General features: G+C 38.6%; 1 protein-coding gene across 1 annotated transcript in view; it reads right to left on the bottom strand.

Annotated features, from left to right (window-relative positions):
- Positions 1-4,103: 4,103 nt before the first annotated feature.
- The window catches only part of NLK (nemo like kinase), a 174,601-nt gene continuing 156,802 nt past the window's right edge, over positions 4,104-21,902 (bottom strand). The window contains exons 8-11 of the mRNA XM_059378513.1: positions 16,028-16,114; positions 9,186-9,384; positions 8,166-8,259; positions 4,104-5,904 (exon numbers count right to left, since the gene is read on the bottom strand). Of these exons, the coding sequence (XP_059234496.1) occupies positions 5,850-5,904; positions 8,166-8,259; positions 9,186-9,384; positions 16,028-16,114 (435 nt within the window). The 3' untranslated portion in view covers positions 4,104-5,849. The remainder of the gene's footprint in view (positions 5,905-8,165; positions 8,260-9,185; positions 9,385-16,027; positions 16,115-21,902) is intronic.

Below are 21,902 nucleotides of genomic sequence, written 5' to 3'. Positions count from 1 at the left end.
GGTGGGATTGTGAATTGGTGCAACTACTATTGAAAACACTATGGAGAGTCCTCAGAAAATTAAGAACTACCACATGACCCAGCTATTCCACTTCTGGGTATTTAGGTGACAAATCTGAAAACACTACTCTGAAAAGACAGATACACTCCTATGTTCATTCCAACATTATTTACAATAGTCAAGATAAAGAAACAACCAGGACACCTGGGTGGCTTGGTTGGTTAAGCGTCTGGCTTCGGCTTAGGCCGAATATTGGGAATATTGGTAGCCAAATGTCCTAGGTCCTGGGATTGAGTCCCATGTTGGCCTCCTTACTCAGTGGGGAGCCTACTTCTCCCTCTGCTTGCTGTTCCCCCTACTTGTGTTCTCTCTCTCTGAAAAACAAATAAATAACATCTAAAAAAAAAAAAAACCTTACAGAAACAACCTAAGCATCTGTCAAGAGATGGTTAAGGAAGATGTAGTATATTTATATAATGCAATACTACTCAGTCATAAAAAAGAAAAATCTTGCAATTTGTGACATAGATGGACCTTGAATGTATTACATTAAGCAAAATAAGTCAGATGCAGACAAATGCCTAATTTCACTCGTGGAGTTTAAAAACAACAATAACAAAACAAAACCTCATAGATAGAGAAAATAGACTAACGGTTAGAGAAGAAAGTTGAAGGCGGGCCAAACAAGTGAAGTGGGACAACTGTATAGTGATGGACAGTGACTTCACTTTTGCTGGTCATCACTTTGTAGTGTATACAGATGTTGAATTATAGAGCTGTACACCTGACACAAAAGAAAGGGTAGGAAAAATGTCACCATTTATGGGTTTGATTCTCAAAATATTTTAATCTTGAGAGAGGAGAAACTGGCTGTTAAGTTCGTTCGGCAAGTAGTAGCAGTCTCTTCAGTTCAGCCCTGATTTCCAAAAAAGAAAACAAGATTCAACAGCATCTAACTCATCAGCTAGGCACGTTTTATATTTTTTTATGGCATGTAATTTAGAACATATAGGTAAATGAATTTTTAAAAGATTTTATTTATTTGACACAGAGAGAGAGAGAGAGAGAGAGAGATCACAAGTAGACAGAGAGGCAGGCAGAGAGGGAGGGAGAAGCAGGCTCCCCGCCAAGCAGGGAGCTGGATGCGGGGCTCGATCCCAGCACCCTGAGATCATGACCTGAGCTGAAGGCAGAGGCTTTAACCCACTGAGCCACCCAGGAGCCCCAAGATAAATGAATATTAAAGAATGGAATGAAAAATGTGCACGAATTCTGTTGTGAAGATGGGGGTGAGGAGGACTCTGATTTCTGGCTTAAGTAACAGGGTGGATATGAAGCCCTGGACCAGGACTGAGGGGAAGCGAGCAGATGAACAGTGTACCCTGAGCCATTTTCTTTTACCTCTCCTGCCACAAAAAGAAAACCTGGCACTCTGATGCCAAGAGCACCACCCTGGCACAGATCCTAACCTAATGTGAAGAGGGGGCCTGGGCCAGCTCCCAACTCGGTTCCTCTTGCCCACAAACATACAATTCCTTTCTCTTCCACAATTTCTCACGATATGCTAAGGTTGGCCCTCGTCTAGGAAGGAGGGAAAAAAGAACCACTATGGAAAAGTGAGAAGGATTTAATAATAAAGTTGTGTGGGAACCATTATTAATTTCAGTTTTTGACATGTCTGAGATGCCTATAAGATAATCAAGTGGAGATTACGGATAGGCACCTAGCAAAAAAATCTGGATCTATAGGTAAGATATTTGGGTTCATTCTATTATGCTCATTGAGAGCAGGTGAAGTCATAAGAGGAGAGTAGCCAAATGTCAAGAACCTGTGGCTTCAGAGCATTAAAAGAAGCCAGGATTCAGGATGGATCCCTAGGCCAGGGAACCTAACATTGTGAGGATTAAGCAGAGGAAGAAGCCTGTACAGATTGTGGGCCCCAAGAAGGGAGAAAAACAGAGTGGTGTTACGGAAGCCAAGGAAAGACCATTTAAGGAAGGAGAGGTGGAGAGAAGACTCAAAGTGCTCATTTACTACCCATGCCCTTTCTTTTTTTTTTTTTTTTTTTTTAAGATTTTATTTATTTATTTGACAGACAGAGATCACAAGTAAGCAGAGAGGCAGGCAGAGAGAAAGAGGAGGAAGCAGGCTTCCTGCCGAGCAGAGAGCCCGATGCGGGACTCGATCCCAGGACCCTGGGATCATGACCTGAGCCGAAGGCAGTGGCTTAACCCACTGAGCCACCCAGGCACCCTACCCATGCCCTTTCGATGCTCCTTAGAGCATAGCAGGAAACAGCTCCCCCCAATGTGGCCTTTATTTCAAAATTCATCCAAGTGTTGTATTCTATTCTTGAATATATTTTTGTTTTAATATAATAGTATTTTAAATGATATACCATAGAAGAAAAACAAAATAAAAATTCCAAACCTTATGAACTATCAAGAAATTACTTCCATCTTCTGGGTCTTATACCTAAACGGCAAACAAACTGTAGCTGATTAGAGCCCTAACGTATCTGTCCATACTGACTCACTGGCTGTAGAAATTCCCCATTTTTGCAATTATCAACAATTTAATTTATTTATTTTAAAAAATATTTTATGTATTTATTTGGCAGAGAGAGACACAACGAGAGAAGGAACACAAGCAGGGGGAGTGGGAGAGAGAGAAGCAGGCTTCCTGCTAAGCAGGGAGCCCGATGCAGGGCTCAATCCCAGGATCCTGGAATCATGACCTGAGCAGAAGGCAGATGCCCAACAACTGAGCCACTCAGGTGCCCCACAATTATCAACAATTATAAATAAAAAAGCAGGGCACACATCCCTTGGTTAGCTTAGCAGGTTCTAGTGGGAACAGGTCAAACTATCTATCTGTGAAGAATTTGTTTCAAACTGTTATATGCGCAATTCATAATGTTCTCTTGTGATAAAAGCTAGTTTACTTGGGGCGCCTGCGTGGCTCAGTGGTTTAAAGCCTCTGCCTTCGGCTCAGGTCATGATCCCGGGGTCCTGGGATCAAGCCCCGCATCGGGCTCTCTGTTCAGCAGGGAACCTGCTTTCCTCTCTCCCTCTCTCTGCCTACTTGTGACCTCTCTCTCTGTCAAATAAACAAATAAAATATTAAAAAAAAAAAAAGCTAGTACTATTGATATTAACAAGGTGTCCTTGTTAATTCTTGCACTCAATGGGTATTCAAAAGTTTATTGGATGAACAAACTTATGTGTATTAATTTATATGAGTTAGAACAGTCAATTCCCTCCATGTCAGGAAAAAAAATCCATTCATTTTGCTAAATCAAGGAAAGATAGGGGGAAATACATGCCATCTACAAATTCAAGAGTCATGTTGCCGTATCTGCCACAGGGAAGGTATTCTGAAGTTAGGGAGTCTGGTGTCAGGTCATAATTACACCACCACGCAGCTGGGACTTCTTCCCCCCAACCCTTTAAAAAAATATTTTATTTATTTATTTGACAGAACAAGAGAGCACAAGGGGGTGGGGCAGCAGCAGTGGGGGAGGGAGACGCATGCTCCCTGCTAATCAGGGAGCCTGATGCAGGGCTCGATCTCAGAACCCCAGGATCATGACTTGAGCAGAAGGCAGATGCTCAACTGATTGAGCCACCCAGGCGCTCCAGCTAGGACTTCTTCCTTTGCTAGAACTACCTTTGGGTTGCCAGAGGGCAGGAGGCAGAAAGGAAGAGAAGGTGAGGTCAAGTCCCCAGCCACCTGTTTCATCCAGTTTGTTGATTTAATGTTTTCGTCTCCAGTGTATTGAAATTTGATCTCACATGAGAATAGGGCTCTTTGCTCAAAAAAGGAAAAAAAAAAAAAGGCTTGAAAACCACTGGATTAGACTCTAAGGTCTGGAAAGACTTTCAAATTATATATGACTCAAAATATCTTTAATATTGCTTAACTAAGTTTTTGGTATATTTTTGGCAATGTAAAGTTTCTGGGAAGAATTTCAAAAACCGTAATTTCCTCAAAGATCAAAATAAAAATAAGAAAAATAAGAAATGTCTTAAAACTGCAAAATCAAGAATAAAAGCTGTACCGACGAGGAAACAAAAGAATTGAAAGAAAACGGATGACACATCTTTTTCAAATGTCACATTTAATGTTTTCACCACTGTACTTCAAATCTACATTGTACAAAGTGACCAGTAAGTGTGCCACGGTAATTGACCAACCTCTGAGATTGTACCTTTCACACCAGTGTCTTCTTGGGCTCTTTTGATACTAAACACGTTTCTCATTCAAGTGAATTGAAATGCTTCAGTTGGGTTGATTCTCAGGAGCCTCATAAAAAAAAAACAAAGATATTGCACCATCTTTGTTTAGTAATTCAATGTTTGTTTCTTTCACAGCAAATAATTACTTCATTGAAGTTAAAACTTCCAAACATAACTTATTAATAGTCTTCAAATTCAGCTCAGATCACTCAAGATGAAAATACTCTGCTAAATACAGATAACTTACAGTAACTTTAACAGTTAATTGTCCATAACACACACCAAGGTTTTTTCCTAGACCAATTTTAAGACGATCCATTAGTTATTCCTTGTACAGGTGAAAAACGATCTTCAATTTTCTTGTCTTTTTATTTTTAATATAAAAGTTGGAAGGGACATTCAAGTTTCAAGTCTCCACATTGAACTTAAAAAAAAAAAATAGTCATCATCAGCATGTGGAGGTAAACAAGCCAAGTTGTATAACTCCAGGAGGTAGAGGCCTTCAATTTGTATTCATATATACATATGCACAGAAGAATTCAGTGTTCCAACAGAAAAAAAAATTTGTCAAAAAGTAATAAGTTATTTACTACTGTGACATTTCAAGACTCCCACAGCTTTGCCTAAGGACACAAACACATTTGACATAATTCCCTATGTGCCTTTTTTTGTGGCTTTAAAATTTTTAAAAATTTGTTTTTGTCTTTATTTATTTATTTTTTAACTGTCCAGTGCAGGAAAAGTCTCACAAAATTTCACAGACCTAAAATGTGCAAGCTAGTTCTCTCTCTATACAGCAATGTTGGGATTCTTTTGAAATTAGCCCAGAAATGAATTATTTACACACATGAAAGATGCATGCTTGGGGGTTCTTTTATGTAAGAAAGAGCAGAAAAACTTCTAATAAAAATAGATTAAATATATATATATATATTTATACTGGGTAAGGAAAACAGAAGTTTAGTCTCTCCTAGTCACAAACTCATTCTCTCTACCCACAACATTGGATTTTAGACAGCACACATCACCGTCACGGCTCTAATGAGAAGCTAATTATAGGGCTTGATCATTAGGTGGCATGCCCCACCCCCCACCCACCCAGGTGCAGCCACGATCAGCTCATGTGGCTCCATGATTGGTCGCAGGCAAGGTTTCTAGATTCTTTTGTTTTAGAAAACCCCAAATTTTCAGGAATGGCTCAAATATCAAAATGTACGACTGTCCTCTGTGTGTGTGTGTGTGTGTGTGTGTGAACAATCTCACTTCATTTAAAAAAAAGAAAAACAAAACAAAACAAAAACACAAAACCCCAAAATCCCAAATTTGGTTCAATTCTCTTTTGTTCTGAGGTGAGCCATAACAGCTGCACTAAATTCATAAAACATGTGCAACTCTGGGTAAAATATTTTTCTTCTAAAAGCACAACCACTTTACAAGATTAAAAGTCTAGTAACATTTCTAAATATTATTCATATCATACAAGTAGTGGTTGTTAATTTAAAACTTCATTAGTAAAATTACAGTACAAGCATGATTAACCTCCAGAATTGCAAATCCCAGACTCCAGTGGAAAGCTACATTACATCTTCAGTAGTACATTATCTTCCACCGTCACTCCCACACCAGAGGAGATGGGGGCATCTCAGACGGCTGGGCGACAGTGGAACTGGAAAAAAATGGAGACACAGTGAAACCAGGTGTGACACCACAAAGGGCAAGAGGATGAGTCAACGCTCTGTGTTTTCCTCTCTTCCTTTAAAAAAATTATAAAGTCCATTTCTGGATTTTTATTTAACTTCTCTAAAGCTGCATTTGTTCCAAACTGTTCATTCAAGAATCTGTACTGATAAGTGAGACTACAGTGATGGGCTTAAAGATGACAAGTCATTTACTCGAGGTGGGAGGCCGAGCATAATCCTCTTTTGGAAAGGGATGATGCCTGCCATCCATCTCAGGACAGTGATGAATACATGAGATAATGTAGGTAAAGTGCCTTCTACCGTGCCTACTTTGTAATATGAAGTAGGTGGAAGGTATTACAGTAATGTCTATAATCAACCAAGAAAATAACCTCAAGGGATGCAGAATTATCCATTTAAAAGCAGCCTCTCAAAATACAGTGACTTTAAGTGGGAACCTATGTGAATGAGCCTTACAGGCACTCTTTTAAGAAGTATGAATTCAACAGTAACGGATAATCATTTAGCATTTGTTATCCACGGATCAGTTTTCTCAGTTATTTCACGTATCTAATTTTGCTAACTAGATTATAAACTTGCGGGTGTGTGTGTAACCATTTTGCTTCCCAGGGGCTCAGGATAATGAATAACTTGCACCTGAAAGGTATTAAAACACATGATTGACTGGGTCACTAACTCTTAGGGGAAAATAATAAAGTAATTTTAAAGCACAGAAAAGTAAAAATGCAACCTAATTCCTTCTTTCCACAGAAAAATACATGGAAGAAATGAAAGTCAGTCTGATTAAAAAAATTCTAAACAGAAATTCTTGGCCTTGATTTAATAACTTTAATCAACTTCAACATCATGTCAAGGCCAATTAAAGGGGAAGCAAGAAGAAGAGGGAAGGGGGAAGGCAGAAAGGCAGGTGGGGAAGAAAGGAGGAAGAGTGCGGCCTCCAGATCTAAATCCACCCTTCTCTGTCCTGCTTTGCGATACTGGAGCCAGACCCTACTCACAGTTATCCTTTGCCACCCGGCTTATGCTGGAAGGACACTGCAAGGCCACAGCATCAGGAAGCAGCTTCCCTTCTGGAGTGGTTTTCTGACGTGGAAGGCCCAGTTTTGTTCTACCCAAACTTTCTGGCAAGTTTCTCTGCAACCCAGCAGGCCTCTCTGAGGGACCAGTTCTGCCCACACCTTTTGCAAAGTTTCTTCACCACCCTCAAGCTGTGTGTGTTCTTGTGGCAGTCATATCCTCTACAAAGAGGTCCAAATTTTATTAGCCTTGGGTGGAGGGTCCTTCTCCAAATTCTTCTTTTTTTTTTTAAAGATTTTATTTATTTATTTGACAGAGAGAGATCACAAGTAGGCAGAGAGGCAGGCAGAGAGAGAGAGAGGAGGAAGCAGGCTCCCTGCTGAGCAGAGAGCCTGATGCGGGACTCGATCCCAGGACCCTGAGATCATGACCCGAGCCGAAGGCAGCGGCTTAACCCACTGAGCTACCCAGGCGTCCCTCCAAATTCTTAATATCTTCCTTGTTCACTCTTCCTTAGTCTAGAGGGAGTACCTGCTTTTCTGCATTTGCTACTTCAGGGCCCTCCAGAATCTTCTTAGGCACCTTTTGGAAGTTAACCATCTTTTCCTAGTTAATACTTCTCACTACTAAATTTTCCCTGTTCACATTACTGGTGTGCTTTCTCCTGGCTGTACCTTAACTGATGCAAGGAATAGGGAAAAAGACACTGAGAAGGAAGGGACAGGGTGGGAGACAAAGTGAATGAGACCTGTCAGGTTCCAAAGCAGATTTGAAGCTCTTTAAACAAAACTCTTAGATAGGACACACCAGCATCTACCTATAAAATCATCTTGCCTGCATTATTATTAAGGTGGTGGGGATGGTAGTGGGAACCAAGATGACCACGTCTACTCTGAGGGCAGTGGCCGCCATGCTGCTCCTGCAGGAGGATCCCTATGCATGCACACGAGCAGGGAGCAGAGCGGTCATCTGTGAACAAAACTGCCAAAACACCCCCGCCTCCACCACCCAATCAACCACCATGAAGCAGCATCAGTGTAGAAACCAATGCTCACATTTTTTACTTGCTTTTGACTAAAGCCAAAACTCATAAAAGAAACCATCTTTTTGTATTATCTAATCTAAATAAAAAGAGAAATATGCTGAATAATCAAATCACAATGACATCCTTTTAGTAACAAGAAAGTAAGAATTACATACATATAGTTACCTAATAAAGCTCTTAAAAGCAGCAGACTGCGGGTTGATGCAGAGAGGCACTCTGTTTCCTTTCTGCTGTTCCAAAATGAACTGGTGAATAATTTCTGTGGAGAAAACAAACATCATACAATCCATGCCAATCTGCAGGCCTGTGAGCACTGGACTCTCAGCTAACTGGCCAGCATCTGCAAACAGCATTTCCTACTGGCTTTGTGAGGTCAAGCACACAGATCATGTATAAGGCAGGATCCAGTGGAATTTTCCTGAAACTAAAGTGACAGTGGCTGCTAAACACAGGCAACTTCCCCACCTCCCTGACCAAATGGCATTTATATGGGTTCAAAACTCCATCCAAGGGAGGAGTAAAAGGATCTACAAATTTGAGAGTGATTCCACAGAGCTGGCCTTATGAATCGATTTTCTACATTGATGGTAGTTATTACTCTTTTGAAAATCACTTAAAAAACCCCCACAGTTGTTTAGGTACATAGTTTTGGCCTGTTTACCTTGGTGACTACTCTCTTCTAAAATGCCCTAAAATGTCTAATATCATTCAGAATTTGGGGTGTCATTAACCTCCATCTCCACCCCAGCAAGAGATTGTGTCAGGGAGTTTTATGAGTAGACTATTGGAAATTCTCCTCTCTTGTGATCATTCAAGGAATGATTCCCTCAGTGGGTGTTTATCCTTCCTAAAATCTGCACATTATATAAAAAAGTCCAACGTGTTTCATTCAATGAAATTACACTGAGTGAATACATATTATCTGCTTTGAGTCTCACACTCACTAAATAAGTCAGTCTGAAAAGCTCCTCTGCCTGACCCTTCACTGGATGCAATATTAAATCTGTTTTTATAACACACATAGCTTTCTTGGCATATATGCCCTGGACAAACAGCTATATGCAAGGTTGTAAAATACACATATGGAGGAACTTTGGTCACCATCCAGACTTAGTTTTTCACAGCCATATAATGGAAAATGTTATTATTCATCCTGCCTGGTCAAAGGCCAAAAAAGATACTCACCTTTAACCTGTCGAACAGAACTGAGGTTCTTCTCAAAAGTGTCATCAAATTTGGGATTGGTGATGGGCTCAAAGTCACTGGTATAAACTCTTCCAGTAGAGGTGGAAAAGCAACATTTACACATACACGTGTGATAGCGTAGTCGGCCTTCATCTAGGTAGGGGTGGGCTAAGGCATCCTTAGCGGATATTCTTTTGGACTGAAATCAAATTTAGAGACCAGCACATCAACACCACAGATAAACATGACTGTCCACACAGGATCTTTCATTAAGACACAGTAACTGCTTCTCACAGCTTATCCCTAATTTATAGTGTGTCTTGTATAAAGAGGGATGTCTGAACACAGAGGCACGTTAATGCAGCAGCAGAGTGTATAATGTAGGACAACCAACCACGAGACACACCAGAAAGCATTTAGAAGTGACTCTGCTAAGATCCTGAAGAGTTCCTACCTTGAAATAGATATATGCATGGTCAAAAATGGCAAATACCATGACATTTAAATATGCAAAGCTTTGGAGGGGATAAGTTTACATTTTAAATAACAGTTATATTTTCTAAATGTGTTTCAGCATTTGGTAGAGATGTGATCACAGTGGCAATTTTACAAAGTTCCTTGAAACTTTTATTCTCTTAGAATGCCAACTGAACTTAGGGCAAAAGCCTATGGGGAACTGCTGGGGTCAGGCGGCAGATAAGGTCTGAATGCCATGTTTTGACAGCCAGCACCGTCTGAGTATCAGTGGCCTGTGATTTTCTAGCACTTCAGATCAGAATACTTGTAGTAGGTTCAGGTTTACATAAATCATAAAATCATTTCTCCATTAAAATAAAAACAACCCTGCTCCTCTTTTTAGCTTAGTGGACATACATGTACATTTTAAAGAATTTAAGGATGGATTCAGTACATAGTAACAAAAATGGACACTCTGTCCCACTTCACACACAACACAATTTAAAACAAAGGAAACCATTTGGTGCTCAAACCAAAAATAAATGGATCATCCTGACTGGTTCTGTTCCCCAAATAACAAAATGTTAAATATTTCCTATAAACCTGGTTTCCCTAAAAACACTTCCATCTCTAATTTTTTGCTATGCTGATGTTAAAAGGCATGTCATGACTTTTTAGGATATGATAATCACAAAAGAAAGCTGCCGTCTATACACCATGAACAGACAAATGTAAACTTGCCAACCTTGGTTTTATTTCTTTCACTACCTGTCATATGGTATATCTGGTGATCCAGCCCTTCTGAAGCTTCACTCGCTGGTACTCTTAGCAAGTAAGCTTCTTTTTTTTTTTTCTAAATGGATCCAGCTATTCCTAGAGGTTTCACTGGGATAAAGGTCTATTGTCAGAACCAAAGGAAACAAGCTGGCTAGGCAGTACATTGTGCCTGGGACCTGGCCCCTTGGGAGTCCTCAGTGACCCTGGCTGGTCTCATGTGAGGGACTAAGCTCCTTGGCTTCTGCATACTAGAGCTGGTTCTTGGACAAATCTATTTCTGTTTCTGACTGAGCAAGGCCAATTGTGAACACACAGGTGTTAGCAGTGGGTGAATCTGGGGCTTAAGTTTATCATCTGACCATTAAGGCATTTCCGTCAGGTGGCAGATATCAGAAATTGGGTCCCTCTCAGCTGCCGCCAGCAGCTGGAATCTGGTTTTCCTGTTAGTTTTTTTTGTCTGTGGATTCTGATATTTCCTAAAATTCCAGAATGAGGTTTGAAAAGATTTTGGTGTTATCCCAATGACTGAGAGCATGTCCCGTGTTTGTACGTTCTGTGTACACCAACATGGGGTCCTCTGAAGTGTTTTACCTAAGAGAAGTCTTTGAACAAAAAGTAAATCAAATCTTTAGCATGCAATCAATGATCAGCTTTAATTTTTCTAAATAAATTAATGTCTCTTTAGAACTTCTGCAAAGAAAGGAGACTGTCATTTTGTAAAGGGTATGAACACTGAAAAGAAAAACTGCTTTACTAAATTGAAAAAGGGATCACAAAATTACTCAGATTTTTCAATAATGTTCTTTGGAAGGAGCTAGTGGTGCTTAATTATGTCCTCTCTCTCTCTAATATGTATATATTATGTGTATGTATATATGTATATATTAGATATATATTAAAGATTATATATAATATATTAAAAGATTTATATATATAAATTTATATATAAAGATTATATATATATTGGGGCGCCTGGGTGGCTCAGTGGGTTAAGGCCTCTGCCTTCAGCTCAGGTCGTGATCTCAGGGTCCTGGGATCCAGCCCCACATCGGGCTCTCTGCTCAGCAGGGAGCCTGCTTCCTCCTCTCTCTCTGCCTGCTTCTCTGCCTACTTGTGATCTCTGTCTGCCAAATAAATAAATAAAATCTTAAAAAAAAATTTAAAAAAAAAGATTATATATATATTAAAAGATTATATATATATTGAAAGATTTATTTATCTGAGAGAAAGCATGTGTGCGTGCATGTACAAGTTGGGGGAAGGGCAGAGAGACAGGGAGAAGCAGACTCCCTGCTTGAGCAACAGAGCCCGACTTGGGGCTCGATCCCAGGGCCCCAAGATCATGACCTGAGCCAAAATCAAGATTCAGACACTCAATTGACTGAGCCACCAAGGCGTCCCATGTTCATATAATATTCTTAATGACATATTGTACACACGTTGTTTAACTGATAAACATTTATAATAGATGTGGACACTTGTTTCTACCCTAGATTTTGTTGCTTCATCAGAATTGTGGCACTTTTAGTTCTCAATAGTTGATAAAAATTTCCATTTTACAAATAAAAAACATTTCTAAGCAAACACATTGATGTACTTCGTATACCTCTGAGGGGAGTTAATATATCATGTTATGAGATCTCTTAAAAAGCTAATGGGGCAAACTCCTATTCTAACTGGTTTTGAGAACCAATATCAACACATTAAAGACATATACAAAGAAATGAAAAGATTTTTAAAACACTATTCTTCTTTATGTATTAAATGTATTGGCTACTTTGAAATTTTTTCTTGCTAAAGTTGTAACCCATAGGGGTGCCTGGGTGGCTCAGTCAGTTAAGTGTCTGACTCTTGATTTCACCTGTGGTCACGATCTCAGGGTCCTGGGATTGATCCCTGTGTCAGGCTCTGCCCTCATTGTGGAGTCTGCTTGTCCCTCTTCCTCTGCTCCTGCTCTTTCTGTCTCTGTCTCTCTCAAATAAATAAATAAATAAATAAAATCTTAAAAAAAAAAAAAAGTTGTAACAAAGATTAAATAAAGCTTTAACTGTGAATTAAAATAATATTTTTGGTTTAGCAGGTTACAAAGTAAAAAGCAAAATATTTCTCTTAACTTAAAAAAGTTTTAATATCTGGGGGCGCCTGGGTGGCTCAGTGGGTTAAGCTGCTGCCTTCGGCTCAGGTCATGATCTCAGGGTCCTGGGATCGAGTCCCGCATCAGGCTCTCTGCTCAGCAGGGAGCCTGCTTCCCTCTCTCTCTCTGCCTGCCTCACCATCTACTTGTGATTTCTCTCTGTCAAATAAATAAATAAAATCTTAAAAAAAAAAGTTTTAATATCTGGTATATAACTGTATAAGATAAAGAGGTCATATGGTATTACTATGCAAGGTGACTCTGGACATATCAGTCTGAGTTAATAGTTATAAATATTTTAAAATCTCTGTTTTCTTTTTGATTTTACTGCCATGTACACATAATGCCATCACAATATTCTATAAGTTTTGGGATTGTTTTCTCACAAAAAGCCTAATCATTTAGAATTTAATTTTTTTCCACTGATTTTGCTGGTCAGATAAACTAATATCCCTTTGTGTAAGATTACAGAATTGCAAAATTATGTATTCAACATTAGATGAATGATAACAGGTAATGTGCTTTTATAAAGAAATTAGGTTTTAAAAAAATTTTTAGATTTTTTTTAAGAAATTAGTTTTTAGAATGCTACAATTCATAAGGACTTAATTTGTCAACTTAAATTTTAATCTGATTCTTAGTTAATATTAAGACCTTGGCAATAATTAATTTGAGTTAATAGTTGTTGGGATACCTGGACAACATAATTTTAATATACAAAAACTCTTCATTAATATATCATAGAGGAGCCATCATAAACAGTTAAAAGAGACGTACAAGTACCTTTGGGTTAAAGTACTATGTATTTGTAAAGAGTATAAAAGAGTATGTGATAATAGGAAGATGTGTATGCAAGATAACAGATATATCTGGCAAGAGAAAAAAAGTGAATAATTTTGTCTAACTTCCTAATAATTATTGCTGTGCTTTAAAAATATTGCTTGTGGGTGCCTGGGTGGCTCAGTGGGTTAAAGCCTCTGCCTTCAGCTCAGGTCATGATCTCAGGGTCCTGGGATCGAGCCCCACATCGGGCTCTCTGCTCAGCAGGGAGACTGCTTCCTCCTCTCTCTGACTGCCTCTCTGCCTACTTGTAATCTCTGCCTGTCAAATAAATAAAATCTTTAAAAAAAATAATAAATAAAAATACTGCTTGTAACTATTTATTGCATTTAGATAGAGTCTCTGGAGATTTGTTTAATGCCTTCACTATTTGAGTTAATTGTTAATTATACCTTTATAAACTGATTACTACAACCCGTCCTTTCCAACACTATTGATATTATTAGAATAAAAGAACCAGAGCCCTTCACCTTATCCTTTAGTGGCTTCTGGTTTCTCCTTATATTTGCCTAAAGGCTTCTACTACAAGCTAAGGAATTAAATTTCCCATGAGAAACATCACAAGAATCTCACTAAAGGACTGTTACACCAGGTACTCCTGACTACTAAATTCAGGACATAAACTTATGGGAACAGCTGGTATTATCACCACAGACAGCCATCACCTAGATTAAACCAAGTAACGAGTCAGGATTTCAGAATGTGTCAGTCCAAGAGCAGACACATGCTTAACCCAAGATCAGTAAAGTAATTAAATAATTATCTCACACTCACCGGACTAAATAAACTGATTTAATTATGGCTAATGTTCTATTTTTAAAGGATATTTTTTAAAACCTCATTTCTTTCTTCTTAATGTATCTCTAGCCCTCAATTTAACAAGTTAAAATCAGAAACACTCTTTAAAAACCTATTTCTAATTGAACCCTCAGAATTAGAAAGAAAAGAATCCTTAATTTCAGTCATAAACTAATAAAGCATCAGGCCAATTTAAAAATGATTCTGTAAATAAATAATAATATATTTTGGTTGGCCTTGTTCTATAAGACAATGATAAAAATGGGTAAATATTACATGGGGTGCGTTAATAGAATTCTTTTTTTTTAATAACCATGGAGTTATTTGCATAGGTCCAATATGAATTGATCCTCTTTTTATTTTTTTACCAGATAAACTTTACCTCTTTCTTATAGATAAACCTAATGTATAACTATGAACACACCAAAAGTTTCATTTTAATTAGGTGTGACAATCCCACTCTTAAGGAAAAAGGACATTTCATGTGTAGAACTGATGTCTAAAAGGCCTCCCAGGAAAAATGCCTGGTATCCACTCTGTGGCTTAGGAAATTCCAGCCTTAGAGCTGTAAAGATTAGGAATTCCTGGCAGGATAGGATCATTAATAATCATAGGATCTCGGAGAAATAGGACAGCTAAAAGCTCTAAGTACTGCAAGTAAAAGTTGGTACTGGTGAATCACGTGGTTCTTGGTTCCCAATCTTAACAGAATAAAAAGAGTAACATATTTCTGACACATAAACATAAAATTTAACCTCAGGGCCTTTATTATAATTTATTTATTATATATTAATATACAAAATATATTTGTTATATATTGTTTAGAGGCATACAGAAATGACCTCTGAAGCTTGAAATTCATGTGGTTCTAGTTTTGTTAACCACAAAAGATATATAAAAAATATGTAAAAGGTCTTTAGGTATTAACATCTGTTTTATAAATAGTTTAGCTATGTAGATAGGCTTGCCAAATAAAACAAAAAAATCAAACTAATGACACTAAATCACTAGCTCACTGAGCAAGTGAGGTGCTAGAAACTGTCCTCAATGGTAGAAGCTTGGCCACAGGGAGGGGGTGCAGAAACAAGAAGGGCCACGCTGTTCTGCTTCCCATATCATGGGCACCTCACAGGCTGAAGTAAACAAATGGAAATCAAAAAATAGACACCAAATGAAGAAAAAATTCAGTCCGTCCCCTGCAATGCAGCTGTTTTCTCATTATGAACATACCAATGTAAATTTCATAAATGGTACTCTTGTGGTTTTTCCCTCTTTAAATACCTGCTGTGTTTGTACTTGAGGAATTCTTATACTCTCGGCAAGTAGGATGTTCTTTTCTAAATGTTTTCCTTTTTGAGTCTTCTTTGGCAATAGTTACCAGAACAGAGATGAGTAATAAATACTCTTTGGATGAATAGGTAAATGAAGACCTGAACTTTGTCCCAGAAGAGTCAAGACTACAAATGGCATTTGATAAAGCTACCATCTCAACCACCAAACAAGTCAACAGTTCCTTATGCAATATAATGGGCAGATTTTTTCCAAGAATGTTAAAATTCCTTTCTCCTGATTTACCTTGGCGTCAAACTCTTTTTTCAAATCCTGAGATAAATAAGGATGGTGCAGTTCCTTATCTCTTTTCACCTAGATGTTTATGTGTTAATAGCCAAACTTCTGTGCAGTGAGTGAGCACAGTGGTACACACAAAACTGGGGACTGAAGTTTATCTTTGAAAAGTCATTCTTTACATTGCTCATCTATTTAAAGCCAGGATGTTTTTCTTAGAACACATGTATTTTTAATTCATTAAAACAATATAAAAATAAACACTACTTACTGGATCAAAGACCAACATCCTGCAAAGGAGATGAACAGCTTCATGTGTAGCCTGGCTAGACAGGGTATAAAGTACAGGAAGAGATGGCTGTAAGAAATGAAGAATTAAAATATGTGAGTCTCTGTGTACATAGATACAGAATAGAGCCAATTTATTACAAGTATCCAGCTCAAAAGTTGTGTGCATATACATATAACCTCAAAGGGAAGGGGTATTCCCCTCATTAACCAATCTTCAGAAGCAGAAACTGTCACTGACTTCCAGTAGAATATTTTATATTGCAGGATTACCTATTGTAGGTTAGCTCCCAAAGAGCCTGCAAAAAATGAAAGCTAATCCTGTAAATATGGTGCTCCTGTTAGTCTTATACTGTAAATGCTCAGGCAAGAAGGGAATACCAAACATGCCTGGGATTGGGAGGCAAAAATATTTAAAACCACAGGTACGTGCAAAGTCAAGCATGGAGACTGTGCATGTGAACTCTGTCTTACACGTCGCCTATTTCCAACAAAGCCACATAATAAAAACCCAGTAAGAATAGCAGCAAGGTGTCTCAGAATCATCGCGGGAGAATTATTTACCTCATAGAAGTTTTCTGCAGGATCAAGGACTAACAGAGATAAGATGAGATGAGGCTCTAATTCACTAACTGATTGGATAAATCAACATGTGAGAATCCCAGTATTCTTAAGCACAGAAGGAGATGACTGAACTAAATGATCTCTGAAGTTCACTTTAGCTCAGAAATTATAGGAAACTCGATAGGATTATGACAGAAAAAGCTATATATGCACAGAACCCATTTACAATAGGCACTCAAATATTTGTTTGCCAATAGAGAAGTATTTCTTGTTAAAAATATGTAAGTCTGTGGTAGTCCTGAAATTATCTGCATTAGTCAAGGAGTGGCATGTGGAGAGTGTGGAGGTTTTGATTTACATATTTCCCCTAACAACTTCTTTATTGTGTAAAATGAAGTAATTTATATTTTTTTAAAGATTCTGATTCTTGGTTTGATGTAAATAGCTGGTCCTTTTCAATGGTTAATGCAGGTTAGCAGCCAAATTTCAGCCAATTCTTACTGACCAAAATATCTCACCATAAGCAAATCTCTTCTTTCCACTTTAAAAAAAAAAACTATTTAAAAAAAATAATTTTTAAGATTTAATTTTTTTAGTGATCTCTACACCCAACACGGGGCTCAAACCCATAAACCTGAAGTCAAGTGTCGCATATTCCATCAACTGAGCCAGCCAGGAGCCCCTCCTTTCCACTTTCTAAGTGAATCTAGTGTTATAGATGTTATAACATCTATAACATCTATGGATGGTGTTATAGCTTAAGGTCAGGGTCAGGGTCAGGAACACTGAGATGAATACTAGAACAGGTGGGTTCCAATTCTAACTTTGCCATCACTACGGCCAAGTAAGTTGCTAAAACCTCAGCCTTCTCTTCTATTAGATTGTACTGGCACAGATCAGCCTACTGACCCAAAGCATTGTTAATCATTTACCATCCACAAAATGCCAGGGCCTGGGTTAGATGTTAGAGTAACAAAGATAAATATTGGGTGTTGCATGGGCAAGGAAAACATATGAACAAACAGTTCTAGAGGAGGGAGAATAGAGGACAAATTAGAAGGCAAAATTTGTTAAGACATGAGGACAACTGGATACATGAGGAGCTTGTGAAAATCAAATGAGTGGATGTTAAGGTAACCTGAAATTTTACACCCTCTCCCATCTTATCTTTCTTTATAGAATTACACCCTAACAAACACACTAAAAGTAAGGCTAAGTTTCACCACAGCCTGGAACCATCATCTTATGTTTTCTCCTTTTCTGTGTTGCACGTTCAGAAGGGACACAGAGAAAAAGAAGTCAGTTCTGTTATGCCAATACCTCTCCAGAAGGATAACCACTAATAATTTAGTTCCTAGCACTGGCTCCATGGGAAAGATGCTGTACTAGAGATGCCAAATATCTAATTCTATTTTCTTCCCCTCTAATTCATCAGCCATTATGGTTGAACCCAGCTGGGCACAATGTATCAGAACTAGATAAGAAGTTCATATTTCTCAATCAAGCACAACAGAATCCATTTGAATGAAAAAACAGAATGCTTAGAAATATGCCTTAAATACTTCATTTGGGAAAAAGTTTTTGTCAATTCCCTCAGCATTCACAGACATTACTTTTTCCCTTCTAAGACATGCCAGGCCATTTTCTGTTCGTTTTGCAAGTTTATAAGCCACGGAGCAATGTAGGAGTGAGTGGGCGCCAGTGCTGACTCATGAGGATGGGAAGGTTTATAAAGAGTCCTCCATTAATGACTATGATTAACTGTCAGTGAAATGAAGCAAGGATGAGCTTCTGGACCTGGGTGAGGGGCCCTAAATGATATGTCACAGTCATCATTAGCCAAGGGCAGAGTGCTGGTCACCACAATAGAGTTGGCTAGGCTGGCTTGGCCATTTGAGTCCTGTCCTGTAAGTTTTTAGCCAGTGGAAAAAAAAGCTGTGATCATCAGTCAGCAACGTTAATTAAGTATGCACAATGTGCAGTGCACTATATGGTGAGCACGCGGGGATTATATAAAAGAAATCCCGACCTGAAAAATAATTAGTTTGAATTGAATGAACTCTCTAACATAATCTATTAAATGTAAGATATGGTTCCTGTCAGGAGACAGAACAATTTTCACTTTAATGAAAATATTACATATATTTCTGTCACAATTAGTTGGAGCAATCTGAAGAAAAAGGAAAATCTAAACCTTATAAGAGATGAACAAAAGGACTAAGGGCTGGTAATAGACTTTTCAATCCTACCAGTAAGTCAGTGCCTCAAAAAGTATCTACTTTCTTTTCTTCTTTTAAATATTTCATTATTTTAGAACAAGTGAGAAAAGGAGAGGGGGAGAGAGAGAATCTCACACAGAATCTGTGCTGAGCACAGAGCCCAATGTGGGGCTTGATCCCACTACCCTGAGAAGATCCTGAGATCATGACCTGAGCTGAAATCAGGAGCTGGCGGCTTCACTGACTGAGCCCACCCAGGTGCCCCATGTATCTACTTTATTTTTTTGTTTTATTTTTAAAGATTTTATTTATTTATTTGGCAGAGAGAGACACAGTGAGAGAGGATACACAAGCAGGGGGAGTGGGAGAGGGAGCAGCAGGCTTCCTGCTGAGCAGGGAGCCTGATGCAGGGTTCAATCCCAGGACCCTGGGATCATGCCTGAGCAGAAGGCAGACGCCCAAACACTGAGCCACCCGGGCGCCCCTCCCAAGTATCTACTTTAAAAGATACTTGGGTCATGACAACTAAGATTGCATTTATCCAAAGATTCTGAGCTGTAGAAAAGAAACAATAAAAAAAAAATACGGAATATCACTCCCTCTTCACTCATAAATCAGATTTCAATCTCTCAATTCCAAGGATGGGCATGTGACCCAGGCCTGGCCAATCAAATGAAATATTCCCCTGAACACCTCTGACTGACTCTGGGAAAGATACAGGTTCTAAAACAGAAGATAGCCAAGGGACTGGCTAATCCAACACACACATACCCACCCCAGTCCTCTTCTCCTTTACCTACCTTTATTACAGAAGATAGGAAACACTCTTTTTTTTTTTTTTTTTTTTTTTAAGCTTGTTTAACATCTGGGAGGTTACATATTACACAGTTCTAGACAATGACATAGAAGAAGAACCTTGCTAGGCAGGCTTCTGGGAAAATATCCTTTCCTAACATAAGGGACAGCTACCAACTAGTGCTCCCTCTTTTCTCCACTTTCTTGCTTTGAATGTGAATATGATTTCAAGCTACAGTCATTTTGTGGCCAGGAGGAGATAAGCTAGAGGGTATGAAATCAATATTCTACAGATGGCAGAGCAGAAAGAAAGAAAAAAAACCCTGGGTCCTTGATGACGTAAAATGAGCTGCTATACCAGCTCCAGCCTGCAAACCTCTGGGCTTCTTGATATGAGGAAAAAATGAACCCCTATGTCTTTAAACCATAGTAAGCAAGATTTTCTATTGCTCATAACCAAACATATTCATAACTGAATCAGAGACCTTCCAAATATTTTTCTAGATCTGTTTGAGAAAGTTCTTTCCTGACGGATTGATATGCTAGTAGAACATAGGTCTGGACCACTGGTTGCATTTTTACAAACACACAGGGGAAAAGAAAGTTTGTCTGAAAATGAAGCCAACACACAGGAAAACAAAATAGAGAAGAATCAGATTCCTGGCTCGGAACATCACTTGACTACTTAAATCCAGCAAAGACTGAATCAGCTTTAGATCAACAACTTCATATGAAAAGTGCTATGAACCAGTAAGTTCCCTATTTTGCTTAAGCCAGTTTTAATTGAGTTTCACCGAAGAGTCCTGACTGATAAACTGTATGGGAGTATGTTTGTGTGTGTGTATATACATATATATTTTTTTTTAAATAAGATTTTAATTTATTTATTTGACAGACAGACATCACAAGTAGGCAAGGGGGCAGAGAGAGAGGGGGAAGCAGGCTCCCTGCCGAGCAGAGAACCCAATGTGGGACTCAATCCCAGAACCCTGAGATCACGACCTGAGCCAAAGGCAGAGGGTTAACCCACTGAGCCACCCAGGCACCCATGGGAATATGTATATTAATCAACCACACAAGTAAATTAATTTGAGACAGTAATCTGTACTCTAAGAAAATAGCCAATTAGATCCTCCTTTTGTATATGTATGGTTGTATTTTTTAAGAAGTCCCAACAAACAACAGAACATATTTTTGTTTATATAAATATATATAGGGGCGCCTGGGTGGCTCAGTGGGTTAAGCCGCTGCCTTCGGCTCGGGTCGTGATCTCAGAGTCCTGGGATCGAGCCCCACATCGGGCTCTCTGCTCGGCAGGGAGCCTGCTTCCTCCTCTCTCTCTGCCTGCCTCTCTGCCTGCTTGTGATCTCTGTCTGTCAAATAAATAAATAAAATCTTAATAAATAAATAAATAAATAAATAAAATATGTCTGGGAAGATATTCTCACATTAATCTAGAGGTGACTGGGACAGTATGGGGGTAGCTATGGATGACTAACTGTAAAATTTTTATTTTACATATACTCACATTACTTGCATATGTATAAGTGAAATTAATAAAAAAAAATCTGCTGTGAAAGTATATGTGTCAGGCAGTATATACTGGCTAAGAACGTAAGTTTTAGAAGTAGAAAAACCTACATTTGAGATCTGGCTTATGACCTTAAGCTTTTTATTTGACCTCAGTAATCCTTCATCTCCTGTTTGTAAAAAGGAACAAATGGTATATTATAGGGCTGTGAGGATTTAATGAACTAATGTAGTGGTTGGGACAGTGACTAGTATATAGCACACTTCTAAATATTGTTAGAAATAATTATTAATAGTAAAGATGGCTATTTCCATCTAACTTTAAGTAGCTACTTAAGTGGGATCTACTTGAAAAAAGTTTTTCTTTTTATAGTCCAAACTCAAAAACTTGTATTGAAATTTTAGAAGTATTCCTCATGAGTTTATATATAGTTTATCTAACTCCTATATCCAGTAATTTAGTATAAGTACAGTAAGGTATATCTTGCCTTGGGAAGACCTCCAATAGCTTAAGCAGTTTCATTAAGAATTCTGAGTCCTGGGTGCCTGGGTGGCTCAGCGGGTTAAAGCCTCTGCCTTCAGCTTTGGTCATGATCTCAAGGTCCTGGGATGGAACCCCGCATCGGGCTCTCTGCTCAGCAGGGAGCCTGCTTCCCCCAACCCCCCGCCTCTCTCTTCCCCCACCCCTCTCTGCCTACTTGTCATCTCTGCCTGGCAAATAAAGAAATAAAAAATTAAATAAAAAAAGAA

This window comes from Mustela nigripes, chromosome 16 (genome assembly GCF_022355385.1).
Source record: "Mustela nigripes isolate SB6536 chromosome 16, MUSNIG.SB6536, whole genome shotgun sequence".
Taxonomy (NCBI): domain Eukaryota; kingdom Metazoa; phylum Chordata; class Mammalia; order Carnivora; family Mustelidae; genus Mustela; species Mustela nigripes.
Note: the sequence above shows the minus strand (reverse complement) of the source record. Positions and strands in the feature narration are given on the sequence as shown.